The following is a 20193-nucleotide window of genomic DNA, read 5'->3' on the forward strand; positions in this document are numbered from 1 at the left end:
CCCACTGCTGCTAGAATTAGTTATGCAAAACAGTGGAAGCAAAAGGAAACACCAAATATAGACAAATGGATACAGAAAGTGAGAGAGATCAAAGACATGGACAAATTTTTATTAAAGAAAAATTTGGGAAATCCGATTAAGTACACGGACTGGTTCAAGGTAGAGGAATATGAAAGAATGGGAAAATAAATGAAATATCAAAGGCATATCCTTCCTTTTCTAAATTGAGAAACAAGAAGAGCAGATTTACTTTACTTTTTTGTCAAGAAACTTTACCCTCAATAGAACATTTACATAGAGACAAAGGCAAAGTCGCAAAAGACTAGATGGAAGTCACTACCAGTTTTTTTTCTCTTTCTCTCTCCTACTTTTTTATTGGTTTTCCTACTATTCTATCACATTATTGTTCTTCCACTTTACTTGTATAAGAAAAAATACCCTTCCCCCTTCTTCTTTTTTGCCCCCTTCCTTGTTTCCCTCCCTCTACCCTTTATAAAAACAATTTAAAAAATAGAAAGAAAGTTGTTGTTAGGGAGGCCAACAAACTTTTCCACTGGCTGGCCTTTCTAGATCCTCTAGTACGATTCTGTATGTTTTGGCTGGAAGAATATTTATTTATTTATTTATTTATTTGCAGTATTTATATTCCGCCCTTCTCACCCCAAAGGGGACTCAGGGCGGATCACATTACACATATAGGCAAACATTCAATGCCTTTTAACATAGAACAAAGACAAACAAACATAGGCTTCGAGCGGGCCTCGAACTCATGACCACCTGGTCAAAGTGATTCATTGCAGTTAATTGCACTGGCTTGCTCTCTCGCCTGCGCCACAGCCCGGGCCTATAGAATACTATAGAATTGTACTAGAAGACCTTTAGTGGCTGACAAACACTTCTAGCAGCCATATTGTTTGGAGTGTGGGTAAGTAAAACCATGGATATTAAATCTGTGGCTAAGGGTGTTGCAATATATAGATGATAAACCCAGTAACAACTTCTCTAAGCAGTGATATTTTATAATATAAATAATTTCTGCTCAACCATGTCAGCACTGATGCAGGGCTGCCAATTCTTTTTCTGCAGAGCTCGTCATTGTCTAGTTAAAGCCTTTCCATGATTTCTCTCTTACTTCTGGTAAGTTTTGAAAAAGAAGACAGGAATTGCTCGTGGCAAGATGAGTATGCCATGTTCAGGATGACTTCATTGGGAACACAGTGGGGCTTAGAGAGGCCTTAGAAATTCAGAAAGGGGCTCATTTTGGATTAGATTTATTTGTGGCGTCGTGCAGGCATCCTCCAAATTAATCTGACTTGAATGGCCACATTCTAAAATAGATGGGGAGGGTCCATCCTGCCCACCACTAATCCCCAGTGCATGGCCCAGAAATTGGCATCTGTGACACAAAATATGACTGCCTTTCCCCCAGTCTTGCCTCCCATCTGTCTCTTTCAATATCTGCTCAGCTCCACTCAATGGAGCTGTTGAACTTTTCAACAAAGATCTATCCAGACACAGAGATTAGTAAAGGCTTCGAATTAGATTCAGGTTTTGCTGAAAGCTAGACCTGCCAAATAGTCGCTTTAACTCTCCTAATGCCAATGGAAAATCCGACTGACTGCCAAAGTTTGTTCAGCAAATGGGCACTAATAAACTTGGAACTGTTATAGGATTTTACGTTTGAAGCAAACCCATTAGCCAACTGTGTTTTATTTGGCTTCTGAACAAATTTAGATTGATTTTTATACAGGCAAGATAGATTAAGCGACTCCTTCCCCTTCCTCCCAACCGCCATCATTACAGACATTTTACAAAGCCTTGGATGATCGTCGAATAAACATGCAGGACTGCATTCCACTTCTCAGACCAAAAAGTTGCAATAATATTTCTCGCTGTCCACTATGCTTCAATATGCGGACAAGAAAAATGAACAAGCCCCGTTCCATCAACTTTGTGCCCTCCCCAGACCAACTCCCACCACGTTCAGCCTGCATGATGGGAGTTGAAGTCCAGCATGTTAGAAGAACACCAAGCTGGCAAAGGCCGAAGTAAAAACAGTTGGTGTCAGTGACGAGTGATTTACTTCAAATGGATGTTTTGTCATTTTCAGGAAGCAAAATTCAGTTCCCATGAATTTATTCTTGGAATTGAAAAGCTTATTGTGACATGTTGTGACTGACTTCTCAGTAGGTCTGTGTTTATATTATGGTTCCAGTAATTGAAGTGGCCCGTTATATATCAGGAGATTTGTGGCAACTATGGCTCAATTTGCCATTGCTTCAATTTCTGCTGGAATGTAAGGTTGTAAGAGTCGGGAAATGTCCCACGTCCACATTCTGAGTTTGATAGATTTTACTGTGTGTGCACGCATCTGCATGTGAGTGAGTGAGAGAGATTTATAACCAGCATGCATTTCAGTTTTGTTGCAATCTGTATCCTTCGGTGAGAGTATTCTTATAGTAGTGTTGATTCTTTGTAATTGCTTGTACAATGATTTTGTGTGTATAAAAATGAAAGGAAATTTTATTCTTACAAAAGAAATTAGTTTTAAATTATATTCTTCTTAAACCCAAGCAAAATAGTATGATCTAGAACAGCGTTTCTCAATCTGGGGGTCGGGACCCCTGCGGGGGTCACAAGGGGGGTTTCAGAGGGGTTGCCAAAGACCATAAGAAAACACATATTTCTGATGGTTTTAGGAATCCAAATCCCTCCAGTATTTTCTGTTGGTCATGGGGGTTTTGTGTAGGAAGTTTGGCGCAATTCTATCGCTGGTGGGATTCAAGGGTCTCTTTGATTGTAGGTGAACTATAAATCCCAGCAACTAAAACTCTAAAATGTCAAGGTCTGTTTTACCCAAACTCCACCACTTTTCAAATTTGGGCATATTGAGTATCTGTGCCAAGTTCGGTCCAGATCCATCATTGTTTGGAACTACAACTCCAAAACTCAAGGTCAAGGCCCACCAAACCCTTCCAGTATTTTCTGTTGGTCATGGGAGTTCTGTGTGCCAAGTTTGGTTCAATTCAATTATTGGTGGAGTTCAGAATACTTTGATTGTAGGTTAACGATAAATCCCAGTAACTACAACTCCCAAATTACAAAATCTACCCCCTAGCCAATCTCACCAATATTCAAATTTGGGTGTATCGGTATTTGTGCCAAATTTGGTCTAGTGAGCGAAAATACATCCTGCATATCAGATATTTACATTACGATTCATAACAGTAGCAATGAAAATAATTTTATGGTTGGGGGTCACCAAAACATGAGGAATTGTATTAAGGGTTGTGGCATTAGGAAGGTTGAGAACCACTGATCTAGAAGAAAACAGTAAGGGGGTTAAGGAGAAATACCTTAGTGGGAATGGGAGGATAAGGAGCCAAACTTGACATAGTACAAATATCTTGTCTCTTGAGTATTAAGAGCATCACTGACTCATTATATTTATAAGCCTTCACAGGACTTTTCCCAAACATTTTCAGATTTTCTTCCACAGAAAAATTTACCCTATAATCCAAAGTGATTATTCTCTACTATTTACCATTACTGTTTTAATCTAATATCTAAAAGAGAACATCACAGAGAACCAGCTGCTTAGCATCTAACCATACAGGACACAATGTGTTGTCGAAGGCTTTCATGGCTAGGATCACAGGGTTGTTGCATGTTGTATGTAAGTATTCTCTCCTGACGTTTTGCCCACATACATCAAGGGAACCACTGACCGCATAGGCAAACTGATGAAGAAACACAACCTACAAACCATCTACAGACCCACTAAGAAAATCCAACAAAAGGGATCCTCTCACCTCTGCAGGAGTCTACCAGATACCATGCAGCTGTGAACAAGTCTACATAGGGACCACTAAACGCAGCGCCCAAACACGAGTCAAAGAACATGAAAGGCACTGCAGACTAACTCAACCAGAGAAATCAGCCATAGCACAGCACTTGATGAACCAACCTGGACAAAGTATATTATTTGAGAACACAGAAATGCTCGACCACTCCAACAACTATCATGTCAGACTACACAGAGAGACCATTGAAATCCACAAGCATGTGGACAACTTCAACAGAAAGGAAGAAAGCATGACAACGAACAAGATCTGGCTACCTGTATTAAAAAACTCCAAAATCAGAACAGTAAATAAGGAGCAGCACTCTGAAATCACAAGAATTCCAGACAGGAATCAATCAGGGGCAGCTAATGACTCTGAACAAAGGATTCCCCTAGGCCAGGATGCAAGGCTGGGAAGGCAATTTAATCCTAACGAAGGTGATTAATTACAACATTCACACTGGCCTCCAACAGACAAGAGTTCTTTCCCCCACCAGGAACTTCTCCAGATATATAAACCTTCCTTGCTTAGTTTCTCCATACCTCACAACCACTGAGGATGCTTGCAATAGTTGCGGGTGAAACGTCAGGAGAGAATACTTCTGGAACATGGCCATACAGCCCGGAAAACATACAACAACCCCATACAGGACACAGTTATGGAAATTTGTATCTACATAGAAAAACATTTAGTGAAGAAAGGAAAATTGTGACTGGTTCTGGACTAAGGAGTGAGCGTCAACAATAGATTCAATTAGTTTCCATTATGAATAATGAACAAGAGTTCTTTCACGCTACACAATTATAGCATTATTATTCCACATTCAGTGTGCTGACTGCATCCTATGGTTTACAGGAGCCCCCAGTGACGCAATGGGCTAAACCCTTGTGCCAGCAGGACTGCTGACCAAAAGGTCGGTGGTTCGAATCCAAGGAGTGGAGTGAGCTTCCATCTGTCAGCTCTAGCTCTCCATGTAGGGACATTAGAAAATCTTCCCACAGGATAGTAAAACATCAAACATCTGGGTATGCCCTAAGCAACGTCTTTGCAGACAGCCAATTCTCTCACACCAGAAGTGACTTGCAGTTTCTCAAGTCGCTCCTGACAAGAACAAAAAAATCCTAGGGAAACAAGTGCTTTGCCATTTGGTGAGATTCTACATAGAATCATAGAATAGTAGAGTTGGAAGAGACCTCATGGGCCATCTAGTCCAACCTGCTAAGAAGCAGGAAATCGCATTCAAAGCACCCCCGACAGATGGCCATCCAGCCTTTGCTTAAAAGCCTCCAAAGAAGGAGCCTCCACCACAGTCTGGGGGAGACTGCAGCTGTTTGGATGAGAATTTGAAATAGCCCCTTACTACTGCAAATCCCAGGATCATATAAGATTTTGTTGGAGCAGTTCAAATGAAATGGTTGCACTTTATGTGCTATGAAAGGACCTTCAGTATATAAGCTGGCCATCTCTGTTTATTCTAAGTCACTCCTAGTGCATTGCTTTTTGACTAAAGCACCAAAACCTAGCATGTAACAGGTGGTAGCCTTGTGGCAAATGGGGGTGACTGGCGCCTGACAACTGTTAGTAAATGAGAAAACCCTTTGACCTTTGTCTGCTTCCCTCCCCCTGGCTCTAGGTGTTGAGAAACTTTCATTTTGCTTCTTGAAAGGTATTACTTGGAGAAGGTATAGTTCGAACGTACTTTCTCTATAAAATAAATCTGGCACAAGACTAGTAAAACGTCTTTGAAACTCTCCATTTGAATGACTTTGTCATTAGGAAAGAATTTAGTGGCTTTGCATTTAATATAGACGAATGGTTTCTAGAGGATATTTGGACAGCAAGTAAGTTTAAGCAGCCTCAAGAGAAGTCGGAATGACGCACAACTACCAAAGCACCTGAGACAGTACATCTTTTACAGCACTGTTTAAAACTGTTCATTATTTGTTTTCATGTTGCTTGCACTTGCTTGAATTGGATCCCTAGATGAGTGTTAAAAAGTTAATTCCTTCTTTTTATAGAATTCATTCTCCCTAAACCCAATGGTAAACAATCACAACTTAATTATGCCTTAAATTGTGACAGAGAATGGGCTTCAAAGAACATTCATTTGCAAATAAGGGCATATGTACTTTCAAACAAATGCATCAACTTGACTTTAAAGGTAAAGGTAAAGGTTTCCCCTGACGTTAAGTCCAGTCATGTCTGACTCTGGGGGTTGGTGCTCATCTCCATTTCTAAGCCGAAGAGTCGGAGTTGTCCATAGACACCTCCAAAGTCATGTGGCCGGCATAACTGCATGGAACGCCGTTACCTTCCCGCTGGAGCGGTACCTATTGATCGACTCACATTTGCATGTTTTCGAACTGCTAGGTTGGCAGAAGCTGGAGCTAACAGCGGGCACTCACTCCGCTCCCCGGGTTTGAACCTGGGACCTTTCGGTCTGCAAGTTCAGCAGCTCAGTACTTTAACACACTGAGCCACCAGAGGCTCCCAACTTGACTTTACTTCCCCTGTTATTGAGCCAGTAGCAGAGAAAAGAAAACTACATAGTAAGAAACCACTTAGCTCCAGTGAATACTCTTATCAGTATTTTCACCACTAAACAGTCTTGTAGAATTGATTTGAGAGTGACTGTCCTTGACAGATAACTTCTTTCAAGCTTAAGTTTTCTGGTTGCCCTAAGCAAAGAAATTGAAACAGCTAACATAACACCGTGGAGTGAAAGAAAATGGTTCTACAGCAAGAGCCTTAGGAAGATTAGCTTCCTGTACTTCACATCTGTCTATCCATTCAAGCACCCAAACCATCCTTCTCATATTCTGCATCCTTCTCTCAAAACTATGCTTATCATTTTGCATTACTTCAACATCTGAAAACTTTAGTACAGAAGAAAATTTTATTTGCTTGTAAATCATAATATGAATTGTGAATCGTTACTAAGAAACACAGGCAAATTCTCATGCAACCATTAATTCAATGGTTGTGATTCATTCCAGTCCTTTGTGATTCATTCCAGTCAATGATTTGAAGCAGCCACCTCACTCAGGCTGGATCTATACTGCTATATAATCCAGTTTCTGTTCCCAAATTATCTGCTTTGAGCTGAATTTTATAGTAAAAAGGTAAAGGTTTCCCCTGACGTTAAGTCCAGTCATGTCTGACTCTGGGGGTTGGTGGTCATCTCCATTTCTAAGCCGAAGAGCCGGCATTGTCCGTGGACACCTCCAAAGTCATGTGGCCGGCATGACTGCATGGAGCGCCGTTACCTTCCCGCTGGAGCGGTACCTATTGATCTACTCACATTTGCATGTTTTCAAACTGCTAGGTTGGCAGGAGATGGGGCTAACAGCGGGCGCTCACTCCGCTCCCTGGATTTGAACCTGGGACCTTTCGGTCTGCAAGTTCAGCAGCTCAGCGCTTTAACACACTGAGCCACCAGAGGCTCCCAACTTGACTTTACTTCCCCTGTTATTGAGTCAGTAGCATAGAAAAGAAAACTACATAGTAAGAAACCACTTAGCTCCAGTGAATACTCTTATTAGTATTTTCACCACTAAACAGTCCTTTAGAATTGATTGAGAATGACTGTTCTTGACAGATAACTTCTTTCAAGCTTAAGTTTTCTGGTTGCCCTAAGCAAATAAATTGAAAAAGCTAACATAACACCAAGGAATGAAAGAAAATGGTTCTACAGCAAGAGCCTTAGGAAGGTTAGCTTCATGTATTTCGCATCTGTCTATCTATTCAACCATCCAAACCATCCTTCTCATATTTTGAATCCTTCTCTCAAAACTATGCATCAGAAAAACTTTAGTACAGGAGAAAATGTTTGTAAATCATAATGTGAATTGTGAATCGTTACTAAGAAACACAGGCAAATTCTCATGCAACCATTAATTCAATGGTTGTGATTCATTCCAGTCCTTTGTGATTCATTCCAGTCAATGATTTGAAGCAGCCACCTCACTCAGGCTGGATCTATACTGCTATATAATCCAGTTCTGTTCCCAAATTATCTGCTTTGAGCTGAATTTTATAGTAAAAAGGTAAAGGTTTCCCCTGACGTTAAGTCCAGTCATGTCTGACTCTGGGGGTTGGTGCTCATCTCCATTTCTAAGCCGAAGAGCCGGCGTTGTCCGTAGACACCTCCAACGTCATGTGGCCGGCATGACTGCATGGACCGCTGTTACCTTCCCACCGGAGCGGTAAGTAAGTAAGTAAGTAAGTAAAAGTTTATTTGTATACCGCCCTCTCTCCCGAAAGGGACTCAGGGCGGTTTCCAATATAAAATCAGCATAAAACATTGTACAATAAAAGACTGAAACACTATAAAACGCTATAAGAATTAAAAACAAAACATAACAATTGACTAAAACAATCACATAAACAGAAGGAATATAATCACTCAAATAACATATGAATCTGAAAAGAAAAAAGAAAAAAGACCACTGAGATGGAGGAGAGGATGGCCTGGAGGGACCACTAGAACTAAAATACAACGTTATATTCTAAGATGCTTTGGGGCAGAGGAAAATAGTGCAATGTTTCAAGTCAAAGAGAGGGCTTGTGCAACTACTATAGCTATGGGCTCGGTTATCCAAAGGCGCAGTGGAAGAGCCAGGTTTTAAGCAGCTTTTTGAAGGAAGCCAAGGTAGGTGCTTGCCGGATCTCCTCCGGAAGGGAATTCCAGATCCGGGGAGCAACAATAGAAAAGGCCCGCTCCCTCGTCCCCACCAACCAAGCCTGGGATGGTTGCGGGAGCGAAAGAAGTGCCCAACCGGATGAACGAAGAGGACGAGTGGGTTCATAGCAGGAGATGCGGTCAAAAAGGTAGGCGGGTCCCAAACCGTTTAGGTACCTATTGATCTACTCACATTTGCATGTTTTCGAACTGCTAGGTTGGCAGAAGCTGGAGCTAACAGCGGGCGCTCAAACCACTCCCGGGATTTGAACCTGCGACCTTTCAGTCTGCAAGTTCAGCAGCTCAGCGCTTTAACGCGCTTTGCCACCGGGCGAAGTGTGTTAAAGTATAGAATAATATAATCCAGTCCAAAGCAGATAATCTGCAATCAGATACTGGATTATATGGCAGTGTAGATTCAGCCTCTGAGTACTCTTAGACTGATCCCTGTTACTTTCTGACTGTTTTTGTGATGCAACAACATTGGTGGCTGGTGGCTTCTATGCCAACAGAGTGGTGTATCTACTTCAAATTTTAGTTTGAATATTAAAAGCTATCCATGGTGCTGCATCCATCCTCTCAAGTAAGTTCAGCATGCCAACATAGCTAGCTCCTTTAACTTGAGTAGAGTATGACTGTCCCAAACAAGGAACTCATATCCGTGGTTTCACATACCTGAGCCCACGACAAAAATAATCTCTTTAAGAATTTGCTAGGGCCCTAAGATAATTCTATGTATACTTATCTTGAATGTTTTCATGGAGTTGCCTTGGAAGACCCAACAAATCTCTTCATCAGTGTTTCTCAAATTCTTCTCCTCTGGAGGAGCAGAGTTTGAGAAACACTTCTCTACAACTTCCAGCTCAAACCTATGATATGATGGGATTGGAAATGAAGTAATTCAATGGAATTCACTCATATTCATAATTTTATGAGTCCACAGTCCAGCTGGGAATGTATCCTCCATGGATATGAGGATCTTGCAGTACTAAAACCTGGAATGAATCACTATCAATCTGATTACCGTATATACTCGAATATAAGCCGACCCGAATATAAGCGGAGGCATCCAATTTTACCACAAAAAAAAAAAAAAACCTGGGAAATTATTGACTCAAGTATAAGCCAAGGGTGGGAAATTTCAGAAATAAAAATAGATACCAAAAATTACATTAATTGAGGCATCAGTAGGTCAAATGTTTTTGAATATTTAAGCTCTAATTTAAGACAAGACTGTCTAACTCTGATTAAATTATTATTCTCATCTTCAATGTAAATGTGCTTATGTATCCTTTTAATAATAATAGAGTAAAATAATACATGTAATAACAATAATAAATACAGGAAAATAATACATGTAATAATAAATACAGTAGAATAATAAATGTAATAATAATAATAAGACCAGAGTGAAATAATAAATGTATTGTGCCGTCCGCCAGACAATAAAAAAAAACTATAAAGCTGAAACGTGCCGTCCTTTATCCGGGCGAACTGCAAATCCCTATAAGCTGTCCTAAAATATTGAACGACTGAGTCTGGAGAACTTCAAAAAGGGATGTTTATTCATACAAGGTTGTAAACCTGGCACAGATCTTAAAGTTGCAGAAAATGAAACAAATTTCCATAGGTTTTAGTTGCAGAATTATCCCTGGTTCCAGAAGGCAAAGGTGATTATAAAACCACTATACCCTAATCACGCTGTCTATATTAGAAGGAGAAACTCTTTCCTTCCCTATCTTTACAGCAAAGATTAGTTCTAGAAGCGATGGAATAACCCTGCTCCTCTAACTAGATTTCCTATTCCAGATCAGTATAATTCAATACTTATCTAATTTGGATAGGCTTAGATTGGCCTGGTTTTGAGGATGATTTGTCCCAGTTAGCCTTGCACAGCTCCAGCACGTTGGAAGACTATAGCCAGAATGAAACTCTAAAATGGAGACTAGACCCTGGTAAAAAGGGCGGTCCTAAGATGTTGTACTCTTTGACCAATCATTGCAAAGAAAACTGCAGCCAGCTCTTGCAGACTCCAAGCCACTTTTCCTAGGCTTTTGCAGCCAGAGGCTGAAACAAAATGCAAAGGAGGGAAAACAAACAAACGACCAATAGGTAAGGCAAACCATCGTCCTGGGGGACGGAACACTCCCCGCTTAAATTCCCAGGATGTGGGAATTTACCACTCAAAAACATACAAACACCTTTGCACATATGACAATACAAACACTAGAACTTTAAACATCTCCAATAAGCAACACGAGGTCACTAATTGGTCTGTCCAAAATGGACACTTTGTCTCTGTTGCAAGTCTTTAATTGAACTTTCCTGACCTTACCATCCGGGCAAGGAAAGGTCTTTAATACAATGCCCATGGGCCATGCATGGCGGGGCAAGTCTTTGTCCTTTAACAACACAACGTTGTTAACCTCAATGTTGTCCTGTGGGCTTTGCCAGATTCTTCTAGCTTGAAGCTGGCTTAAGTACTCAGCTTTCCACCTTTTCCAAAAGTGGTTGGCCAAGGACTGCACCTGTTTCCACAGGGCACGGTGAGTTCCGTCCGGAACTGGCAACATGATGTCCTTCCATCCTGGCACCTTTTGTGTCAAAATAAGTGCAGGAGTCAGTGGTTGTAAGTTCTCAGGGTCACTGGTAAGGGGAACCAGCGGCCGGTTGTTGATAATTGCGGTAACTTCCGCCATAAGTGTCACCAAAACATCATGCGTCAATGACCTATGACTCAAAAGCATGGCATTAAGGATTTTGCGACTAATACCAATCATCCTCTCCCAAACACCATCCATGTGGGAGGCGTGAGGAACATTGAAAGTCCACATAATTTGTTCAGTATTCGTAAAGTTCTGAACCTTTGGGTCTCTCCCAAACCTAGACACACAATTGAGTTCTTTGGTCGCACCTACAAAATTGGTGCCACAGTCCGACCGAATTGACTTAATTGGCCTTCTGAGGGCTATGAACCTTTTTAATGCGTTTAAAAATGATGAAGTGTCCATCCCTTCTATGACTTCTATATGGACAGCTCGTATTACTAAACAAGTAAACAAAACTGCCCACCTCTTGTTATTTACAACACCACCCCTGGTTTTCCTAGTGACAACCTCCCAAGGACCAAACACATCGATTCCCACATGGGAAAAGGGTGGGTCTGTCAAAGTCCTATCCTGAGGTAGTTCTGCCATCAACTGACTTTGACAGTTTCGCCTAAGGCGCCTGCATTTAACACATTTGAAAATACAACTGTTGACCAACCTTTTGGCATTAACTACCCACAGACCTTCATTTCTAAGGGCTGCCTCAGTTAGAGTTCTACCCTGATGATGGATCCTTTCATGGTGATGCCGAACGAGCAGCAATGCAGTGTGACTATTAGGGGGTATGATGATGGGGTTTTTTATGCACGCCTTGAGTTTAGCTTTGGCTAACCTTCCTCCAACTCTCAAAATACCCTCCTTGTCTAGAAATGGGTTTAACTCATTTAGAAGACTTTGATTAGGGATGTTGAGCCCTTGCTCTAGCCTAGCTATTTCCTGCTTGAAAGCAGATCTCTGTACTGACTTGAATATGACGCTCTTAGCCTTTATCATATCCTGGACCTGTAAAGGCTCACTATCTTTGCAAGCTAAACGATGTATAAGCCTAGCAACTGCTCTAAGAAGACTGTGCCACTCCGAAAAACATTCAAAACGGTGTGGTTCCAGGCAAGATCTTTGGCCCATCTTGATTTCTGTGGTCATCTTGCAAACTTTCACCTCTGGAACGGACTCGGGCAATTCTGTATTATCGGTGGGAGAAAAGGCTGATGGAAAATTGACTTTGGTCAAGCATCTGGGGCCTGTCAGCCAACTTGAACTTAACACTCGTTGAGTTGAAGCTCCTCTGGAAGCGATGTCAGCTGGGTTGTCGCTGGTGGCGACATGGTGCCACTGGCTAGGCGTAGAACTGGATAGAATGTTGTTGATTCTATTAGCCACATACACCTTAAATTTCTTGGTCATGTTGTTAATGTAACCAAGCACAATTGTACTGTCTGTGTGAAAATAAACATAATTGTTTAAAAGATCTGGTCCCTTTAGCAAAACGTTATTAAGAGAAATGCCTTGGCATGCGGCACTGGCATCGAATACAATTCGGACCTTGTTAGGCTTTTGGGGATGCGTGACTTTATGGAAAGGCAGGAACCAGTTTTCTTCATTGACCTCACTTTGATCAGAGACCTCGGCGTAGTTACTTTGGAACATGTCTTCCATAAAGCCAACGATTTGCTCCTTTACCTTGGGGTCTTTCTGCATCTTCTTCTTCAGTGACCAGAGTCTATTTTCTGCCACATGCCTGTTGTTTGGCAAAGTGGGTTTTTCTGCTTTAAAAGGCAGAGGGGCTATCCAATTTCCCTCGGGACTCCGGGAAACTTGAGAGTTCATGATCTCTAAAAACCTCTGTTCATCTTTGGAAAGCGCTGTAATTTCATCCCTTTCGGAGACTTCAAAGATGGAAGAATACTCTGGTGTTATCCCCTGACAATAGACCGAGATATGACTCAAACAGCTATGCATTAGTGTGGGGCGACTGCCTTGAAGCACGTGCGCTTGACGAGTGCCCACCGACGATGGAGGGTGCATCCTATTTATGCACACTGGGCCTGTAACTGTCCAGCCTAGTGGTAGCAGCTGAGCAATGGGCGCCCCTGGAGGTCCCTTAACTTGGTCGTTCACATAGAACAAGTTTGGACAGTCCGCACCAAGCAGAAGGGCAATGTCCACATCTGGACGGAAAGCAGGTAAGGCGTTCTTCAGCTTTCGCAAGTGAGGATGGGCTTCCACGACTTCTCTGGTGACAATCTGCCTTTTGTTCCGGGGAATAGAGGAACACTCAATGAGGTCTGGTAACTCGAACAGTCTCTTCTGGTCACAAGAGGAGACAACAAAGCCGGATGCTATGCGACCCTGCAACTTCTTCTTCCCTACACAGGTGGACATGGTGTAGTCGACCGTCTGGGTTTTTATGTCAAACAGTTGGAAAAACTCTGGAGTCGCCAGGGAGGCGTCGCTTTGTGAATCCAAAGCCACGTAAAGTCTCTTTTTAAGCCAAGGTCTTCTGGCTGGATATACATCTGCTAGGCAGATGGGATGGCAGACTCTGAACTGGTGCACGTCAGAGCATAGTTCAGTACAGGCGACCGATGGAGCATCCTCCTGCATCCGTGACGCGGTCTGCATGTTGGTGGCTTCAGTAGATGACCCTTCTTTGGAAGACGTGTCCCCTTTGGCGCGGGAGGCAGCGTCAGAGTTGTGCATCGCGGTGCAATGCTTAAGGCTGTTACACCTTGCGCATTTGATGTCCTCTTTGCAGTTGGATGCAAAGTGAGGAGTTGCTCCACAGCACCTAAAACATATGCCCAGCTTCTGTACAATCTGTTGTCTTTCTTTATAAGGCTTCTTGCCAAATTCCCGGCAGTTGGCCAAACTGTGAGGCTTTTGGTGAATGGGGCAGAGCACCTCCTTCACCTCTGACTTGGATTCGTTGGCCCTGTGCTGAGTTTCAACAGCCTTAACACTAACCGGTCTTTTGGCCTCTCTGGATGGTTTTTTCTCCACTTTAGGTGCCTTCTCTGGCTGGGTCCCTTGGTATAAGGTGGGGAGGCCCGTCTGCGGATCATTCCTTTCTCTGGCCGCCCTGGTGATGAACTGGACCAAATGAGAAAATGGAGGGTATGCCTGGGAGTGGGCCTCCTTGTAGTTGAAGACCTCCTGTCCCCAGCGTTCTTGCAAAGTGAAGGGCAGCTTGGTCAAGATCTGCCTCTGGGACAGGTGCTGATCGAGGCACTTCAAACCGGGCAGTTCTGGATTCTCCTTGGCCGACTCTAATTCCGTAAGGAGATCGCTGAGGTCCCACAAGAGTTTGAAGTCTTTGAGTTTCAAAGCTGGGAACCTTTGGAGCTTGTCCATAAGAGATGCTTCAATCTCTGTGCTGGCCCCATACCTCTGCTGCAACCTGGCCCAGGCCTTTTCCAGGGCTTTGTCGGGATCGGCTACGTGGGCTGCGTAGATCTTCTTAACTTGTGAGGATGAGGCTGGGCCCAACCATGCAGCCAGAAGAGTCAGTTCTTCCTCAGGCAATAACTTTAAGTCTCTGATTGCTCTCTGGAAGGTGGCCTTCCAGAGAAGAAATTCCTCAGGCTTGTCCGAAAACTTTTCGACACCCTTGTCCTTAAGATCTCTTCTGGGGCTTCTGATGATGGAGACAAGCTGGGACTCTGGCGTCGAAGGGAACAATTGAGGAGTTTGCTGTTGTGGAGTGGACTCCCACCGTGCACCTTGCGTCAACCTTTGGCCTCTTGGAGGGATGACATCGACCACTGACGAATCGGTGGCTCCCTGTGCAGCTGTCTGTAAGGGCCAACTAGCACTTGGCCTTGAGGCCCTGATTGACTGACCTAGGGATTTAGCAGGAGGCACAGGTAGCTCGGGCAAGGGTGAGCTCCCCGCTATGACGCTCTGCTCTGCAGGAAACTCAAAAGTGACTTTGGGGCCCTGCTCTGGGTAAGGAGAGAAGTCTTCCTGTTCCTCATCCGAAAACTGGCTGTTTAAGCTATTAAGATGCACAAGCACCTTGGAAGAAGGGTCCTGCTTCGGCAACTGACTTACATTTTCTTCTGTGAGTGGCTCAATTAGGGCCTTGGCCAAAGTCTCAGCCCTTACCTTTTTGGCAGTAGCATCCATCCTTATTCTAAGCATTTCTATTTCACCTTGCCTTTGGGCCTGTTCCATTTGCATTTCGCTTTGTCTACGGGCCTGTTCTATTTGCATTTCGCTTTGTCTACGGGCCTGTTCTATTTGCAGTCGTTGCTCTTCTTCTTTAAAGGGAAGGGTGAGATCAGCTGCCTTAGCATCAGCCTCCGCCCCCGCTACCTTGCTCTTTAGCTCTAGACGTGCAGTCTCCTTAATGTGCAAGGCAGCTAGGGAAGAGATGGCACTCCCAGCAGCAGAAGACTTGCTAGAGTGGCTATGTTTAGATGATGCACACTCCCTTAGCTTAGATACCTGGCTAGAGCGGTTGGACTTAAGACTAAGTGCCACAGCAGGTGATTTTAAAAGATTGGTCTCATGGCTGCATAAGGAAGACTGATTTCCTTTTGGCTCAGACCTTAGATTAACAGATGGAGAACTAAATTCCAAGGCATCTAGAATTGCCCTCACCTTATTTTCTTTCTCATTAGTGTCAGCTAAGACACTCACTATTTCTAACTCTGAATCCTTGGCGTTAATGCGCTCGAGGACCTGGACTATCTTAGACACCAAACCCCTCCAGAGACCGAAGGTCTCTTCAAGGTCGGTCTGTAATATGGATGGCACCCTTGTAATACCCAAGCTCTCAATTCTGTCCATCAATGTTACAATTCGCTCCCATGCCGAACCTAACCTCACATGGAGGAGCTCCTTTTCACCTATTAGATGGGCTAGCATCTTGGCTGAAGGGTGCTTTATCCTTTGGGGCCTTTCATTCCTACTTTCAGCCTCAGAAGGAGGTATACCATCTGTATCATCTTGAAATTGCATAGACATTATGTATTCTTAATAGCAAGTAAATTTACAACAAAAGCAAATACAACATACCAGCAAGTAAATTTACAAAGATTGTGACCTTTGGCGCCAGATTTTAGTGGGCAAGCTGCAAAATGCCAACTGACAGCAACTTGCCACTTGATACCTCCCTTGCCCGAGTGACGTAAACTGCCAAAATGGCGACTTCGCCAAATTTTCAAGCACCTCGTGCTCTGCGGCTCGAGGCCTGCCGCCGAAGGAGCACCGAGGCTGGCTTTGGAAAGGAGGAGAGAAAAGACGCCTCCTCCCCGCTGTGAAGGGAGGTCACCACCGCAGGACGATGAAGCAGGTCACCACCGCAGGACGATGAGGCAGGTCACCACCGCAGGACGATGAGGCAGGTCACCACCGCAGGACGATGAGGCAGGTCACCACCGCCAGGCGATGAGGCAGGTCACCACCGCAGGACGATGAGGCAGGTCACCACCGCAGGACGATGAGGTAGGTCGAAGCCGGCCGAGTGCTCCGGCCGAACTCGCAGCAGCGTTGCCAGGCCTGTCCAGGTTCTAGCCTGGTTCTGGTGGGCTTCACGCCTCAGAGCCAGCCAAAGAACTGTCGCTGGTGCTCCGCGGCTCGAGGTCTACCGCCGAGGGAGCCCTGGACGTTGCTGGGAACTGCACAGCCTGTGCAAACCCAGAAAGCCACTGGGCCACGTGCGCACACGCGAGCCAAATAGCAAGGAAATAGAGCCCCACTATTTGACTCCTTCAGGTCTGAGAGCGGGCTCCACTGCCTCAGACGCTGGTAGAGTCTTTAGGTATGCAGACTGAGCTCAGGCGGAAAAGCCGCGGCCTAAACTAAACTTCCTAAACTATAAAAAACTATAAGCCGTGCAAGCTAGCTCAAGCGGAAAAACCGCTGATCATCCTCAAAACTGTGCCGTCCGCCAGACAATAAAAAAAAACTATAAAGCTGAAACGTGCCGTCCTTTATCCGGGCGAACTGCAAATCCCTATAAGCTGTCCTAAAATATTGAACGACTGAGTCTGGAGAACTTCAAAAAGGGATGTTTATTCATACAAGGTTGTAAACCTGGCACAGATCTTAAAGTTGCAGAAAATGAAACAAATTTCCATAGGTTTTAGTTGCAGAATTATCCCTGGTTCCAGAAGGCAAAGGTGATTATAAAACCACTATACCCTAATCACACTGTCTATATTAGAAGGAGAAACTCTTTCCTTCCCTATCTTTACAGCAAAGATTAGTTCTAGAAGCGATGGAATAACCCTGCTCCTCTAACTAGATTTCCTATTCCAGATCAGTATAATTCAATACTTATCTAATTTGGATAGGCTTAGATTGGCCTGGTTTTGAGGATGATTTGTCCCAGTTAGCCTTGCACAGCTCCAGCACGTTGGAAGACTATAGCCAGAATGAAACTCTAAAATGGAGACTAGACCCTGGTAAAAAGGGCGGTCCTAAGATGTTGTACTCTTTGACCAATCATTGCAAAGAAAACTGCAGCCAGCTCTTGCAGACTCCAAGCCACTTTTCCTAGGCTTTTGCAGCCAGAGGCTGAAACAAAATGCAAAGGAGGGAAAACAAACAAACGACCAATAGGTAAGGCAAACCATCGTCCTGGGGGACGGAACATGTATTAATAATAATAATAATAATAATAATAATAATAATAATAATAATAATAATAATAATAATAAAATAGATTAAAATAAATGTAATAGTAGCAACAATAATAGAGTACAATAATAAATGTAATAATACTAGAGTAAAATAATAAATGTAATACAGTAGAGTCTCACTTCTCCAAGCTAAACGGGCCAGCAGAAGCTTGGATAAGCGAATATCTTGGATAATAAGGAGGGATTAAGGAAAAGCCTATTCAACATCAAATTAGGTTATGATTTTACAAATTAAGCCCCAAAACATCATGTTATACAACAAATTTGACAGAAAAGGTAGTTCAATACACAGTAATGTTATGTTGTAATTACTGTATTTACGACTTTAGCACCAAAATATCATGATATATTGAAAACATTGACTACAAAAATGGCTTGGATTATCCAGAGGCTTGGATAAGCGAGTCTTGGATAAGTGAGACTCTACTGTAATATGAATAATAATAGAGAAAAATAATAAATGTACCATATATTCTTGAGTATAAGCTGACCCAAATATAAGTCAACCAGGATCCTCACCCGAGTATAAGCCGAGGGGGGCTTTTTTAGTCCTAAAAAGGGGGCTGAAAAGCTAGGCTTATATGCTCGAGTATATACAGTATTTAAAAGTAAATGTATTCACACAAATATAGGAAAAACAAGAGGTCCAGTGTGATACAGTGGTTAGACTTTAGGAAATCAGGTTTTGATTCACCACCCAGTCATGGAAACCCACTGAATAGTCTTTGAAAAGCCACACTCTCTCATCCTCAAAGGAAACCAATGGCAAACCCTATCTAAACAAATTTCGCAAAAAATATATAAGATCACCGTAGGCTGTCCATAATAACATGACCATGAAAGATTGAAAGCACACAGGGAAACCAATGAAGTTTTAATGTTTTTTGTTTTGGCTATCATGTAGAACAGAGCTTGGAAAAATTAATTTTGGATTATTGCTCCAAGCAACCCACAAGGAGTATAATCACTAGTCAAGTTGACTCGTGGATTTTGGCAGTTATAGCCCAAAACGTAATGTTTCTAAGGTCTCGTTTAATGACAGACTTTATTCCATCAGTAAACAGGCCTGTCTTTGTCTCATGCACATATAGCAGGTTCTTTATAAGGAATGAAACCACTAGGCTTGGGAACATTTACCAGTATTGCAAAAAAGGATTTACTCAAGTATGCCAACCTAGCCCTGCATTTAGTTAAAGTGACATAGGTGACTTGGGCAGTATATGCTGTGGAAACCCCAGCAATGAGATGCCATCGTTTATACCAAATCAGCACATAGATAGGACAGTGAGGGTTTTCATGGATGAGTTATCTGGAATGAGGAACTTTAAAAGAGCCCAGTAATGAAGAAGGCGGGGCCAGGAAAACATCTTTCCACCATGTCTCCTGTATCAATTTAACAATATAATAATATATAATACTCATATTATACTGTACTAATATTATTATATATTGTATATACATATAATATTGATAATAATATTATAATGTAATACAATATAATAATAATACACTATTATAATTGTATATTTATATAACATGTAATATTACTAATAATATTGCAATATAGTCGTATAGTACAATATAATAATATATAATGCTTATATAGTGCTTATAGGAACCCTGGTGGTGAATTGTGTTAAAGCACTGAGCTGCTGAACTTGCAGACCGAAAGGTCCCAGGTTCAAATCCTGGGAGCGGAGTGAGCACCCGCTGTTAGCTCCAGCTTCTGCCAACCTAGCAGTTTGAAAACATGCCAATGTGAGTAGATCAATAGGTACCGCTCCGGCGGGAAGATAACGGGGCTCCATGCAGTCATGCCGGCCACATGACCTGGAGGTGTCTACGGACAACGCCGGCTCTTTGCCTTAGAAATGGAGATGAGCACAAATCCTTAGAGTCAGACATGACTGGACTTAATGTCAGGGGAAACCTTTACCTTTACCTTATAGTGCTTATATTGTGCTATAGTAATAATATAATATATCATATGTATGTAACTGCGCTACATGCAGTCATGCCGGCCACATGACCTTGGAGGTGTCTACGGACAACGCTGGCTCTTCGGCTTAGAAATGGAGATGAGCACCAACCCTCAGATTCAGACATGACTGGGCTTAACGTCAGGGGAAACCTTTACCTTTACTATATAACTTGTAAGCCACCCTGAGTCCCCTTCGGGGTGAGAAGGGAGGGATATAAATGTCGCTAATAAATAAATAATTACCAGAATCTCATTAGCAATATGTTTGCTCTAGTTACCCCTGTCAAAGGCCCCACAAGTCTCACCAACAGAGGCGACGGAAAGGCTTCATAGGGGGAAACCACAGCAGCAGAAAGGCCTCATAGCATGCCAGGGGCAGTGGCGAGGTCCCATAGGCCACGTTGGTGACAGCGGGTCTCCAAAGGCCATG

General features: G+C 42.9%; 1 protein-coding gene across 1 annotated transcript; it reads right to left on the minus strand.

Moving 5' to 3' along the window:
* Positions 1-10069: 10069 nt before the first annotated feature.
* LOC134298220 (uncharacterized) lies at positions 10070-17736 on the minus strand. Its single transcript, XM_062977676.1, has 2 exons — positions 12816-17736; positions 10070-12521 (listed from the first exon to the last, which is right to left on the minus strand). The coding sequence occupies exons 1-2, from the start codon at positions 16101-16103 to the stop codon at positions 10761-10763; spliced, it is 5049 nt and encodes a 1682-aa protein (XP_062833746.1). The 5' UTR covers positions 16104-17736; the 3' UTR covers positions 10070-10760.
* Positions 17737-20193: the final 2457 nt, after the last annotated feature.

Source organism: Anolis carolinensis, chromosome 4 (assembly GCF_035594765.1).
Source record: "Anolis carolinensis isolate JA03-04 chromosome 4, rAnoCar3.1.pri, whole genome shotgun sequence".
NCBI classification, from domain to species: domain Eukaryota; kingdom Metazoa; phylum Chordata; class Lepidosauria; order Squamata; family Dactyloidae; genus Anolis; species Anolis carolinensis.

Coding starts and splice junctions, on each gene's coding strand:
- LOC134298220 (XM_062977676.1), bottom strand. CDS start 16,103: ATGTCTATGCAATTTCAAGATGATACAGATGGTATACCTCCTTCTGAG. Junction 12,522..12,815: donor AGATGCAGAAAGACCCCAAG/GTAAAGGAGCAA, acceptor AAGAAATTTAAG/GTGTATGTGGCTAATAGAAT.